The sequence below is a fragment of the Myotis lucifugus genome, unplaced genomic scaffold, assembly GCF_000147115.1.
Source record: "Myotis lucifugus unplaced genomic scaffold, Myoluc2.0 scaffold_513, whole genome shotgun sequence".
In the NCBI taxonomy this organism is placed as follows: Eukaryota; Metazoa; Chordata; class Mammalia; order Chiroptera; family Vespertilionidae; genus Myotis; species Myotis lucifugus.
Genome location: NW_005871561.1, coordinates 314,862 through 328,215, shown reverse-complemented (window position 1 = coordinate 328,215; position 13,354 = coordinate 314,862). Strand labels below are relative to the sequence as shown.

At 47.7% G+C, this 13,354-nt stretch overlaps 1 protein-coding gene across 1 annotated transcript in view; it reads right to left on the bottom strand.

The window, feature by feature from the left end:
- The window catches only part of DRC3 (dynein regulatory complex subunit 3), a 47,232-nt gene that overhangs the window by 14,296 nt on the left and 19,582 nt on the right, over positions 1 to 13,354 (bottom strand). Inside the window, exons 6-10 of the mRNA XM_023745062.1 lie at positions 4,294 to 4,440; positions 3,566 to 3,705; positions 2,550 to 2,691; positions 2,340 to 2,501; positions 401 to 522 (exon numbers count right to left, since the gene is read on the bottom strand). Of these exons, the coding sequence (XP_023600830.1) occupies positions 401 to 522; positions 2,340 to 2,501; positions 2,550 to 2,691; positions 3,566 to 3,705; positions 4,294 to 4,440 (713 nt within the window). The remainder of the gene's footprint in view (positions 1 to 400; positions 523 to 2,339; positions 2,502 to 2,549; positions 2,692 to 3,565; positions 3,706 to 4,293; positions 4,441 to 13,354) is intronic.

Here is a 13,354-nt window from a genome sequence, read left to right as displayed (position 1 = left end):
CTCCGGCGCTCCAGAGCTGCACGGGGCTGCACTGGCCGGCAGGGGAAGGCGGGTGGTACGTGCTGAACAGGGACCCGAGCCTTCCTGGTGCCCTGGAACCACCCGGGGGCCCCAAGGAAAGGCCCTGCTCTGACAGCCTGCTCCCGGGAGAACGTAAGGCAGGTGGGGTCTGGGTCGAGGCGGGGCTGGCCCTGGGGGCGGGTGGTGGGCAAAGCAAGGCAGGGCCGGGGCCCAGGCCTGGGAAGAAGCACAGTATACATGCTTCCTCAGAGCTAGGCCCTGCTGCACAACACGTTTCCAATCGCAAGGCAGGCTTCTAGGGACCTGGGCCCTGCTGACCCCTTGTTTGAAACTTGACTGGAGCCCCCGGGGCCCAGCATTTCGGAGCGGGGCCAGCTACCTGGTGCTCCTCCCAGCTCCGCCTGCCGGGCCTGCTCCTCCCGCCTGCTGGGCCTGAATCAGGCGCTCACGGTGCCTCAACTCGTCGATGCTGAACTGGTGCTTCATCTCCGCCTGCCCCTTCTGAGGGACGGGCCGTGTCAGAGCACCGGCCTCGGCCAGGGGCCCGTGCGGGCAGGTGTGGGTGACAATGGCTCATTGCCTCACGGCCCTGAGACAGGTTAGTAAGAACCTAGGAAAATGCCCTGGCAAGTGGAATGAGGAAACAGACAAACAGCTGAAGAAACAGCTGGACAGGCTGAGCCACGGACAGCCAGCTGATAAATGACACGATTCTGTCCTTCCAACCAGAGACACCCGAGAGCGGTGGTTTAATCACCCTCGTCAGGGAGAGAGAGAACAAAAAACCATCAGAGCAGAGCAACCCAAGACAGAGGGGCAAGTCCCACGCCCCACTCATATGGCCACATCAGTACTACACTCACACCTGGAGATCCGCCCCTGAGACCGCCCCTGAAATTCCCACCCACAGAAAACAGGTAAAACCCTCAGGACAAAGGGTGCCGGCGTGAGCTCTTCTTTGAGCAAACCTGTGTCCCCCTTTCTCGGGCGTGTACTTTGCTTCTTCTACCCTAAGCCCTCAGGGTGCCCACAAGACGTGCACCCAGGGGAGCCATGGGCAGTGGCAGCTTGTCCCAGGCTTCTCCCCTGGTCCTGTCTCCAGGGGCCCTTCCTTGGCCTCGTGGTCCCAAGCTTTAATAAACTTACTCTCACTTTCCCCTGGACTCGGTGGTGAAACTGTTCCTGCATGAGTCAGGAACCTGCAGGTCGCCTGACCCACACCCTATAGGGCAGGGCCAGCCCCTGGCTGAGGCAGACCAGTAACAGTGCTTTCCTTTCGTTCTTCCTTTCTTTTTAAAATATATTTTTATTGATTTCAGAGAGGAAGGGAGAGGGAGAGAGAGAGAGAGAAACATCCATAATGAGGGAGAATCATTGATTGGCTCTGCCTCCTGCTCACCCCCCACTGGGAATCGAGCCCGCAACCTGGGCATGTGCTCTGACCGGGAGTCGAACTGTGACCTCCTGGTTCACAGGTCGACGCTCAACCACTGAGCCATGCTGACTGGACAACAGCGCTTTTCTTTCTTTCTTTTTAAAAAAATCCTCACCCAAGGATATGTTTTTATTGCTTCTTTTAGAGAGAGGGGGAGGGAGAGAGAGAAACATCAATGTGAGAGAGAAACATGGATCAGCCGCCTCCTGCACACGCCCTGACCAAGGATGGAACCGGCAACCTGGGTGTGTGCCCCAACTGGGACTCGAACCCGCAACTTTCTGGTGTATATGATGACGTTCCAACCAACTGAGCACCTGGCCAGGGCAGTAACAGCCCCTTTCAAGTATTCTGAGTCCTGGGGAGAGCAGGGAAGGACCGAGAGGGGTGCGGAAGGCAGCACGGCAGCCAGGGATCTGTGAGGCCATTCCAGAGGTGGGCCCCATGACAAGGCCTCTCACGGCGCACAGCCCACAGCCCTCACGGCAGCGTCCTGGCTCTTTTACAGACGCACACGGGGAGGGGAAGTGACCGACTTGAGTCCCAGGCTTGGTCACAGGGTCTCAGCCCTTGGCTCTGTGCCCTGCCACCTCCTGGCTCTCCTCACCCATCCAGTCCTCCTCCTGTGCCTGCTGGGGATGCCGGTGCCCCTCGGGCTTGGTCCTCAGCCGCTGGGCTCACTCCACACACCCAGGCGTGTACCAGACCCTTCACCCTGGGTGAGCCAGCCCACCTGGGACAGCTCCTGGGTGAGTCGGCCCACCTGGGACAGCTCCTGGGTGAGTCGGCCCACCTGGGACAGCTCCTGGGTGAGTCAGCCCACCTGGGACAGCTCCTGGGTGAGCCAGCCCACCTGGGACAGCTCCTGGGTGAGTCAGCCCACCTGGGACAGCTCCTGGGTGAGCCGGCCCACCTGGGACAGCTCCTGGGTGAGCCGGCCCACCTGGGACAGCTCCTGGGTGAGTCGGCCCACCTGGGACAGCTCCTGGGTGAGCCAGCCCACCTGGGACAGCTCCTGGGTGAGCCAGCTCACCTGGGACAGCTCCTGGGTGAGCCAGCCCACCTGGGACAGCTCCTGGGTGAGTCAGCTCACCTGGGACAGCTCCTGGGTGAGTCGGCCCACCTGGGACAGCTCCTGGGTGTGCCGGCCCACCTGGGACAGCTCCTGGGTGAGCCAGCCCACCTGGGACAGCTTCTGGGTGTGCCGGCCCACCTGGGACAGCTTTCCTTGGGAGCTGGGGGTGAGAACAGAGCCTGCCTTACAGGTTGCGGTGGAAACTACGTGAAATAATGCCGTCTGCTTGGCGTGTACGTGCACAATGGCTGCTGTCATGTTGCTTCTGGGCCTACACAGAGGAGGGGAATCTCGGCTCTGCCATGAGCTGTGATCCTGGCCAATTGCTAAGCCTCACACTCTGTCTCCTCAACTTCTTTGTCAGAGAATCAGACAGTACAGAGAAAGGCGGGGCCCATGGGGTAGACTTTTTTGGGAGAGCTCCTGAGGGCAATCTCTGGGGTGTCAGAGACTGGACAGGTGCTGTCCCCCCACCCCCACGAAACCCGCCCCATCCTCATCCTCGTGACTGCCACAGGCCCCAGGGCCTGCAGAGGAGTCCCCACTGTGGCCGGCCGGGCCCCAGAGGCAGACGCTCTGGCAGGCTCTGGAGGAGGGAGAGGCTGAGCTGTGTGGCTCTAGAGAGGGGCCACCTTCCCTCGCAGCCCTACCAGCACCACTGCCCCTGCGCGCAGCCCTCCCTCCGAGGCCAAATCTGGGTGTCCTCCCTGGGCTGGTGAACTCTGCTGGCCCCACCTGCCACTCCCTGAGGCCTCCCACCACCGAGGCCCCGGGCAGCTGGCAGGGGCCAGCCTGGGCGGGCCCAGAGGCCGGTGCTGAGTGGCCTCGGTCCAGCACTGTGCGAGTTTGAGCCGCATCACCCTGGTCAGCACCACCTGCCCCTAATGGTGACCGTCCGCCGGGAGCGCCGAGGCCGCCGGGCTCTTCCTGTGACAGCAGCCGGCACGGAGGGCGGTCTCCAGGTGCCGACCCGCTGGCGGGCTCGGTGCTGGGGGAAGCCGACCTTGGTGCAAAGCCTGGCCTCTCCCACGCACCCCCAGGCCCAGCAGAGGCGGCCACAAACTGTGGATCCCTTTGTGGCTCCGAGCAGGTAGCGCAGAGCCAGTCCTGGCGGGGTCTCACACTGACCGCCCAGGCCCCCCTGCCCCCCGAAGAGGCCCCAGAACCAACACAGCTGGTGGCAGGGGTCAGACAACGTGAGAGCAGGAACCCGTTAGCGCCACAAGCAGCACCAAAGGGCGGTCTCGGCGGCACCAGAGCCTGGTGGCGGATTCTGCCTCCCGGGTCAGCCCCTCATGGCAGCTCACACACGGGGGTCAGCCAGCCCGAGCGCCAGCCCCACCAAGGGACGAGCCAACAGCAGTCAAGACCCAACTACAACAGGAGGGACCCACACGAGGGACATTCCTGGAGCGCCTGTCAGAGGTCAGGGAGGCGGCGCCACTGAGCCCCCCAGACCTGCTGCGTCAGGACCCCTCCCAGACTGGAGGCTCCGCAGACGGACCTAATACACAGGCACCACCACAGAGAGGCAGCCAAACGGGAGACAGAGAGAGGAATCCCCAGAGTGGCCGTGCCGGGTGGAAGGAGCCTGGCCACATGAGCAAGACGCAGGCTGGCCACCAGGGTCCTGCCGGCAGCGGCCAAGGAAGGAGCGGGGAGGAGGGAGCTGCCCTGCTCTCTGCCTCAGGGTCCCTCTCCCGGAAACTAGGGGCCTGAGGACTGTCTCACGGAGCTGGGACACCCAGAGGGAGACACTTGCCATGTGGTCATCGATCCGCCGAGAGTCCAGGTACACGAGGTCAGGAAGGTAGGCCCAGACGAACATCTTGTAATCCTCTGCCTCGGCGATGGGGTTCCCAGAGAGGCTGAGCGCTCGCAGGTCCTTGAACCGCCGCAGGTAGATGATCTGGGGAGGACGGGGAGAAGATCCACTTTCTTGGCTGCGCAGCTCTCCCTGGCATCTGCCAGAGTTGCAGCCTGGCCACAACTCCAGTGCTGAGCGGAGTGACAGGTGAGGAAGGTGCAAGGGGCTCCAGGCTCATGGCTGTGCCAAGGCCTCTGGTCAGGCCTGGACTTTCCAAAGGATCAGCAAGCCTGGGTTCAAATGCTAGCTGTGAGCCTCACTTTCCTCATCTGTAAAATGGGTGTGAGGATGTTACCTGTTATATGTGTTGTAAGGATCAAATGAAATAACTATGAACTGCATGTAGGAGAGTGCCTGGCACTTACTTGAATTCACTGGATAACTGCTAGTGGAACATTCCACTAATGCTTCTATTTTTTCCTATACTCTATTTTTTTTAACCGTATAGTTAACACAGGCATACCTCACTTTATTGCACTGTGCTGTATTGTGCTTCGCAGATATTGCATTTTTTCACAAATTGAAGGTTTGTGGCAATCCTGCAAGTCTATTGGCACCATTTTCCCAACAGTATTTGCTCACTTTGTGTCTCTGTGTCACAGAAAGGTAATTGTAATTACCTTTTGGTAATTTTCACAATATTTCAAATTATATTATCATCATCATCATCGTCGTCATTGTATTTGCCATGGTGGTCTGTAATCAGTGATCTGTACTGTGACTATTGTAACTGCTTTGGGGCACCACAAACCACACTCATAAAAGACAGTGAACTTAATAGATAAATGAGGTTTATGTTCTTGCTGCTCTACAGACTGGCCAGTCCCTTGTCTCTCTCCCTCTCCTGGGGCCTCCCTACTCCCTGAGACACAATGATACTGAAATTAGGTCAATTAATACCCTACAATGCACCCTACGTGTTCAAATGAAAGGAAGAGTCGCCCGACTCTCACTTTAAAGCAAAAGCTAGAAATGATTAAGCTTAGTGAGGAAGGCGTTGAAAGCCAAGGTAGGCTGAAAGCTAGGCCTCTTGCACCAAACATTTAGCCAAGCTGTGAATGCAAAGGAAAAGTTCTTGAAGGGAATTAAAGGAGCTACTCCAGTGCACACATGAATGATAGAGAGTGAAATAGCCTTACTGCTGATAGGGAGACAGTTTTACTGGTTTGGATAGAAGATCAAACCAGCCACAACATTCCCTTCAGCCAAAGCCTAATCCAGAGCAAGGCCCTGCTCTCTTCAATTCTGTGGCGGCTGAGAGTGGTGAGGAGGCTGCAGAAGGAAAGTTGGAAGTAGCAGAGGTTGAGTTATGAGGTTTAAGGAAAGAAGGCATCTCCATGTCATAGAAGGGCACGGTGAAGCAGCAAGTGCAGATGCAGAAGATGCGGCAAGTTATTCAGAAGATCTAGCTCAGATGATTAATAAGCAACATAGTCCATTGCAGACAACGGAGCCCTTTTTGAGAAAAGATGCCATCTACGACTTTCATAACCAGAGAGGAGAAGTCAGTGCCTGGCTTCAGAGGACAGGCTGACTCTCTTGTTAGGGGCTAATGCAGCTGGTGACTTGAAGTCCAAGCCAGTGCTCCCTTTCCGTTCCAAAATCCTGGGGCTCTTAAGAAGGATGCTAATCTACACTGCCTGTAAATGGAACAACACAGCACATCTGTTTACAACATGGTTTACTCGTCTTTTAAGTGCACTGCTGAGACCCACTCTCAGAAAGAAAGACTCCTTTCAAAATAGTACTGCTCACTGACAATGCACCTGGTCACCCAAGAGCCCTGATGAGATGTACAATGAGATACTAGTAGTGTTGCTGCCATGACTGCTCACACAACATTCAGCCCATGGGTCAAGGAGTAATTTCCACTTCCAAGCCTTTTTCATTAAGAATTACATTTTGTAACGCTATGGGTGCCATAGACAGTGATTCCTCTGATGGATCCGGGCAAAGTGAATTGAAAACCTTTGGAAAGGATCCACCATTCTAGATGCCATAAGAGCATTTCATGATGCACGGGAAGAGGTGAAAACAGCAACATTAGCAGGAGTTAGAAGGAGGTGATTCCAGCCCTCATGGATGACTTTGAGGGGTTCAAGACCTCAGTGGAGGAAGTAACTGCACATGTGATGGAAACAGTAAGAGAACGAGAATGACAAGTGGAGCCTGAAGATGTACTGAGTGCTGCCATCTCGTGAGAAAGCTTAGGATGAGGAGTTGCTTCTTATGATGAGCAAAGAAAGTGGTTCCTTGAGATGGAATCTGCTCCTGGGGAAGACGCTGTGAAGATTGTTGAAATGATAAAAGATTTAGAGCATGAAACTTAGTTGACATAGCAGTACCACAGTTTGAGAGGATGCCTCCAATTTTGAAAGAAGTTCTATGGGGGTAAAATGCTATCAGACAGCATTGCACGCTACAGAGAAAGCATTCATGAAAGGAAGAGCCCATCAATGTGGCAAACGTCATTGTTGTGTTATTTTAAGAAAGTGCCACAGCCACCGCGGTCTTCAGTCAGCAGCCGTCAACATAAAAGCAGCACCCTCCACCAGCACAGGGATCACGGCTCGCTGAAGGATCAGATGATGCTTAGCATTTTTTTAGCAATAAAGTATTTTTTATAGTGAAACTTAATATTTTTAATCTGTGAGTTTGTTGCAATAAAGTATTTTTAAAAATTTATCTTTAATGTTGAAAGTATTACAGATGTCCCCTCCCCCCCCATTGCCCTCCTCCACCTGTCACCTCTCCGCCCCCACCCCAGGCCTTCACTACACAATGGACGGGTTGTGTATCCGTAGCTTATGCATATAGATTCTTTGGTTAATCTCTCCCCACCCACACCTACCCACTCCTGCTTCCCTGAGAGTCCAAGTCTCTTCCATGCTTTTACATCTCCGGATCTATTTTGTTTTGTCAGTTTATTTTGTTCATTAGATTCCACATATGAGTGAGATCGTGTGATGATACTTGCCTTTCTCTCACCGGCTTCTTTGGCTTATTTAATATTCTCCAGGCCCCTCCATGCTGTCTCAAAGGTAAGATATTCTTCTTTTTTACTGCTGTGTAGTAGTCCGTGGTGTAAATGTACCACAGCTTTTTTATCCACTCATCTACTGATGGGCACTTGGGCTGTTTCCAGATCTTAACTATTATAAATTGCACTGCTATGAACATAGGGTTGCATACATTCTTTCTGATTGGTGTTTCGGGTTTCTTAGGATATATTTCTAGAAGTGGGATCATTGGTCAAATGGCAGTTCCATATTTAATTTTTGAGGAAACTCCATACTGTTTTCCATAGTGGCTGCACCAGTCTGCATTCCCACCAGCAGTGCACTAGGGTTCCCTTTTCTCCACATCCTCGCCAGCACTTGTCATTTGTTGATTTGCTGATAGTAGCCATTCTGACAGATGTGAGATGGTACCTCATTGTAATTTTAATTTGCATCTCTCTGATGATCAGTGACTTTGAGCATTTTTTCATATGTCTCTTGGCCATCTGTATGTCCACTTTGGAGAAGTGTCTATTTAGGTCCTTTGCCCATTTTCAAATTGGACTGTTTGTCTTTCTTTTGTTAAGTTGCATGAGTTCCTTGTATATTTTAGATATTAACCCTTTATCAGATGTATCATTGCCAAATATATTCTCCCATACAGTGGGCTCCCTTTTCATTTTGTTGATGGTTTCTTTTGCTGGGCAGAAGCTATTTATTTTGATGCAGTTCCATTTGTTTATTTTTTCCTAGCTTCCTTTGCCCTACGCGATGTTTCAGTAAACATATTGCTATGAGAGATGTCTGAGATTTTGCTGCCTATGGTTTCTTCTAGGATGTTTATGGTTTCCTGTCTTATGACTAAGTCCTTTATCCATTTTGAGTTTATTTTTGTGGATGATGTAAGTAGGTGGTCTAGTTTCATTTTTTTGCATGTATCTGTCCAATTTTCCCAACACCATTTATTGAAGAGACTGTCTTGACTTCATTGTATGCTCTTACCTCCTATGTCAAATATTAATTGAGCATAATGGCTTGGTTTGATTTCTGGATTCTTTGTTCTGTTCCATTGACCTTTATGCCTGTTTTTGTGCCAGTACCAGGCTGTTTTGAGAACAGTTGCTTTGAGAATATAGCTTGATACCTGGTATTGTGATCCCTCCAACTTTATTCTTCTTTCTCATGATTGCTGTGGCTATTTGGGGTCTTTTTTAATTTCATATAAATTTTGGAGTATTTGTTCTAGATGTGTGATATAAGCCATTGACATTTTAATAGGGATTGCATTGAATCTATAGATTACTTTGGGTAATATGGACATGTTAACGATGTTAATTCTACCATCCATGAACACAGTATATTCTTCCACTTGTTTATATCTTCCTCCATTTCTTTTTTCAACGTCCTGTAGTTTTTCGAGTATAGGTCTTTTGCCTCTTTGGTTAAGTTTATTGCCAAGTATCTTATTTTTGTTGTTGTTGTTGCAATAGTAAATGAGATTGATTTTTTAGTTTCTCTTTCTGAGAATTCATTTTTGGTATATCAAAATGCCATTGATTTCTGGGTATTGATTTTGTATATAGCTACATTGCTGAATTCATTTACTACGTCTAGTAGTTTTTAAAAAAATTGATTTCAGAGAGGAAAGGAGAGGAAGAGAGAGATAGAAACATCAATGATGAGAATCATTGAACGGCTGCCTCCTGCACACCCCCGAGGATCAAGCCTGCAACCTGCAACCCGGGCATGTGCCTTGACCAGTGACCTCTTGGTTTCTAGGTGGATGCTCACCATGGAGCCATGTCAGCAGGCAAATCTAGTAGTTTCTTGGTGGAATTTTTAGGGTTTTCTATGTACAATATGTCATCTGTGAATAATAACAGTTTTACTTCCTCCTTTACAATTTGGATGGCTTTTATGTTTTCTTCTTGTCTGATCACTGTGGCTAGGACTTTCAGTATTATATTGGATAACAGTAATGAAAGTGGACATCCCTGTCTTGTTCCTGTTCTTAGGGGAAATGGCTTTAATTTTTGCCCACTGAGTATGATGTTGGCTGTAGGTTTGTCATATATGGCCTTTATTATGTTGAGATATGATCCCTCTATTCCCACTTTACTGAGAGTTTTTATCAAAAATGGGTGTTGGATTTTGTCAAATGCTTTTTCTGCATCAATTAATATGATCATGTGATTTTTGTCTTTCAATTTGTTTATGTGATGCATCACATTTATTGATTTGCAAATATTGTACCAGCCTTGCATCCCTGGAATAAATCACACTTGATCATGGCGTATGATCTTTTTAATATATTGCTGGATGCGATGTGCTAATATATTGTTGAGGATTTTAGCATCTATGTTCATCAGGGATATTGGCCTGTTAGTCTCTTTATTTGTAGTGTCTTTATCTGGTTTTGGAATTAGGATAATGCTGGTCTCATAAAAAGAGCTTGGAAGTGTTCCTTCCTCTTGGATTTTTGGGAATAGTTTGAAGAGTATAGGTCAGTGGTCGGCAAACCGTGGCTCGTGAGCCACATGCGGCTCTTTGGCCCCTTGAGTGTGGCTCTTCCACAAAATACCACGTGCGGGCGCGCACATACAGTGCGATTGAAATTTCATGACCCATGCGCAGAAGTCGGTTTTCGGCCTGGGCGAGTCTATTTTGAAGAAGTGGCGTTAGAAGAAGGGGGGGGGGGTGTCGGTCGGTCGGGCAAGGGGAGACACGGCTGGGGGCTCGGGTTGCGTAGTTAAGGGCAGGTACATCTTTTGAGTATTTCGTGGGTGTGAACCCTTCCAACTCTCCCATCCACACTCATCTATCTGACGAGTGTGGATGGGAGAGTTGGAAGGGGTCGACCTCAGCGAACGTACCTCAATCAGATTGAGGATGTTTTTAGCAAAGGCCAGCTTAGGAGTACCCTAATTAAGTTAATAACAACGTACCTACCTATATAAAGTTTAAAAAATGTGGCTCTCAAAAGAAATTTCAATCGTTGTACTGTTGATATTTGACTCTGTTGACTAATGAGTTTGCCGACCACTGGTATAGGTGTTAGCTCTTCTTTGAATGTTTGATAACACTCTCCTGTGAAGCCATCCGAACCTGAGCTTTTGTTTGCTGGGAGTATTTTTTTATTATTGTTTCAATTTCATCAGTTGTTATTGGCCTATTCAGATATTCTGATTCTTCCTGATTCAGTTTTGAAAGAGTTGTATTTTTCAGGAATTTGTCCATTTCATCCACATTGTCCAGCTTGTTGGCATATAGTTGTTCATAGAATTTTCTTACAATCCTTTGTATTTCTGTGGTGTCAGTGGTTACTTCACCTCTTTCATTTCTAATTTTATTTATTTGGGTCCTCTTTCTTTGTTTCTTTTTTAAAAATATACTTTTTATTAATTTCAGAGAGGAAGGGAGAAGGAGACAGACAGAAACATCAGTGATGAGAGAGAATCATTGATCGGCTGCCTCTTGCATGCCCCCCACTGGGGATCGAGCCCACAATCCGGACATGTGTCCTTGATCGAAATCGAAACCAGGACCTTTCAGTCCGCAGGCCAATGCTCTACCCACTAAGCCAAACCAGCTAGGGCTCTTTTTTTCTTGATGAGTCTGGCTAAAGTTTCATTAACCTTGTTTATCTTTTCAAAGAACCAGCTCCTGGTTTCATTGATCTTTTGTTTTTAGTCTCTATGTCATTTATTTTCACTCTGATCTTTATTATTTCCTTCCTTCTATTTACTCTGGGCTTTTCTTGTTCTCTTTTAGTTGTAGGGTTAGACCAGCGGTGGGCAAACTACGGCCCGCGCGGCCCGTTTAAAATGAATAAAACTAAAAAAAAAAAAAAAGACTGTACCCTTTTATGTAATGATGTTTACTTTGAATTTATATTAGTTCACACAAACACTCCATCCATGCTTTTGTTCTGGCCCTCCGGTCCAGTTTAAGAACCCATTGTGGCCCTCGAGTCAAAAAGTTTGCCCACCCCTGGGTTAGACAGTTTATTAAAATTTTTCTTATTTTGTGAGGTATGCCTGTGGTGCTATGAACTTCCCTCTCAGGACTGCTTTTGCTGTGTCCCAGAGATTTTGGGTTGTTGTGTGTTCATTTTCATTTGTTTCCAGGAAGTTTTTGATTTCTTCTTTAATCTCATTGGTAACCTATTCATTGTTTAATAACTTGATATTTAGCCTCCATGTGTTTGAATGTTTTTGATTGTTTTTACTGTAGTTGATTTCTAATTTTATGCTATGTAATCTGAGAAGATGCTTGATATGATTTCAGCCTTCTTGAATTTGTAGACTTGTATTGTGTCCTAACATGTAGTCTATCTTTGAGAATAACTCATGTGCATTTCAGAAGAATGTATATTCTGCAGCTTTGGGGTGAAATGCCCTATAAATGTCAATAAAATCCATCTGATCCAGTGTGTCATTTAGAGTCTCTGCTTCCTTGTTAATTTTTTGTCTGGAAGATCTATCCAGTGAAGTCAGAGGGGTGTTAGAGTTCCCTACTATGACTGTATTGTTGTGAATCTCTCCGTTAAAGTCCTCTAGAAGTTTTTTTATATATTTAGGTGCTTCTATATTGGATGCATATATGTTTGCCAGGGTTATATCCTCTTGTTGGGTCGATCCCTTTAATATTATGTAGTGACCTTTATTGTCTCTTGTAATAGCCTTCATTTTGAAGTCTATTTTGTCAGATATGAGTATTGCTACCCCAGCTTTTTTTCTGTTTCTATTTGCATGGAAAATATTTGTCCATCCCTTCATTCTCATCCTGTGTGTCTTTTGTTCTGAGGTGGGTCTCTTGTAGACAGCATATATTTGGGGCATCTTTTCTTTTTCTTTTTTTTTCATTTTTTTTGGGGGGGGCATCTTTTCTTATCCATTCAGCTACCCTATGCCTTTTGATGGGATCATTTAATTCATTTACATTTAAGGTTATTATTGACTAGAGGCCCGGTGCACGAATTCGTGCACTGGTGGGGTCCAGTCAGCCTGCCCCTGATGGGGGTCATCAGGGGCAGGCTGGCTGGGGTGAGGGGTTGTGGGTAGTTTGCCAGCCGCCCCTGCCCCCGATTGGGGTGGGGGTGCCCACTCAGGGGCAGGGCCGGCTGGGGAAGAGGCTGTGGGTGTTCTGGTTGTTCTGCCATTCAGTCGATTTGCATATTACCCTTTTATTATATAGGCTAGGTACTTATTTATTGCCATTTTAAGTCTTTATGTCTATGTTTCTCTCTCTCTCTCTCTATATATAAATATTTCTTTTTTTAAAATTTAAATTCTTTATTGCTTAAAGTATTACATATGTCTCCTTTTCCCCCCTTTGACCTCTCCCCAGCCATTCCCACCCTCCAGCACATGCCCCCACCCCCTACTGTTTGTGTCCATGGGTTATGCTTATATGCATGCATACAAGTCCTTTGGTTGATCTCTTACCCCCACTCCCCTCCCTTCCCTCTGAGGTTGGATAGTATGTTCAATGTTTCTATGTCTCTGGATCTATTTTTGTTCATCAGTTTATGTTGTTCACTATATTCCACAAATGAGGGAGATCATGTGATATTTATCTTTCTCGGACTGGCTTATTTTGCTTAGCATAATGCTCTCCAGGTCCATCCATGTTGTTGCAAATAGTAAAAGTTCCTTCTTTTTTACAGCAGCGTAGTATTCCATTGTGTAGATGTACCACAGTCTTTTTTAAAAAGTTTTATTTTATTTTTTCTCTGTATAATTTGTTTTTTTCCATTTTATTTGATTTTTTTACAATATACAAAATAAATCTATTACCAGATTGTAGATACAAAATAATTAGCCATTTACATTCAATAAACATTAATATTTTAAGAAAAATGATTTAAAATATAATGCTACATGCAATATTAATATTTCAAGAAAAAAGATTTTATTTATTTTTTTATCTTTATTGTTCAGATTGTTACAGATGTT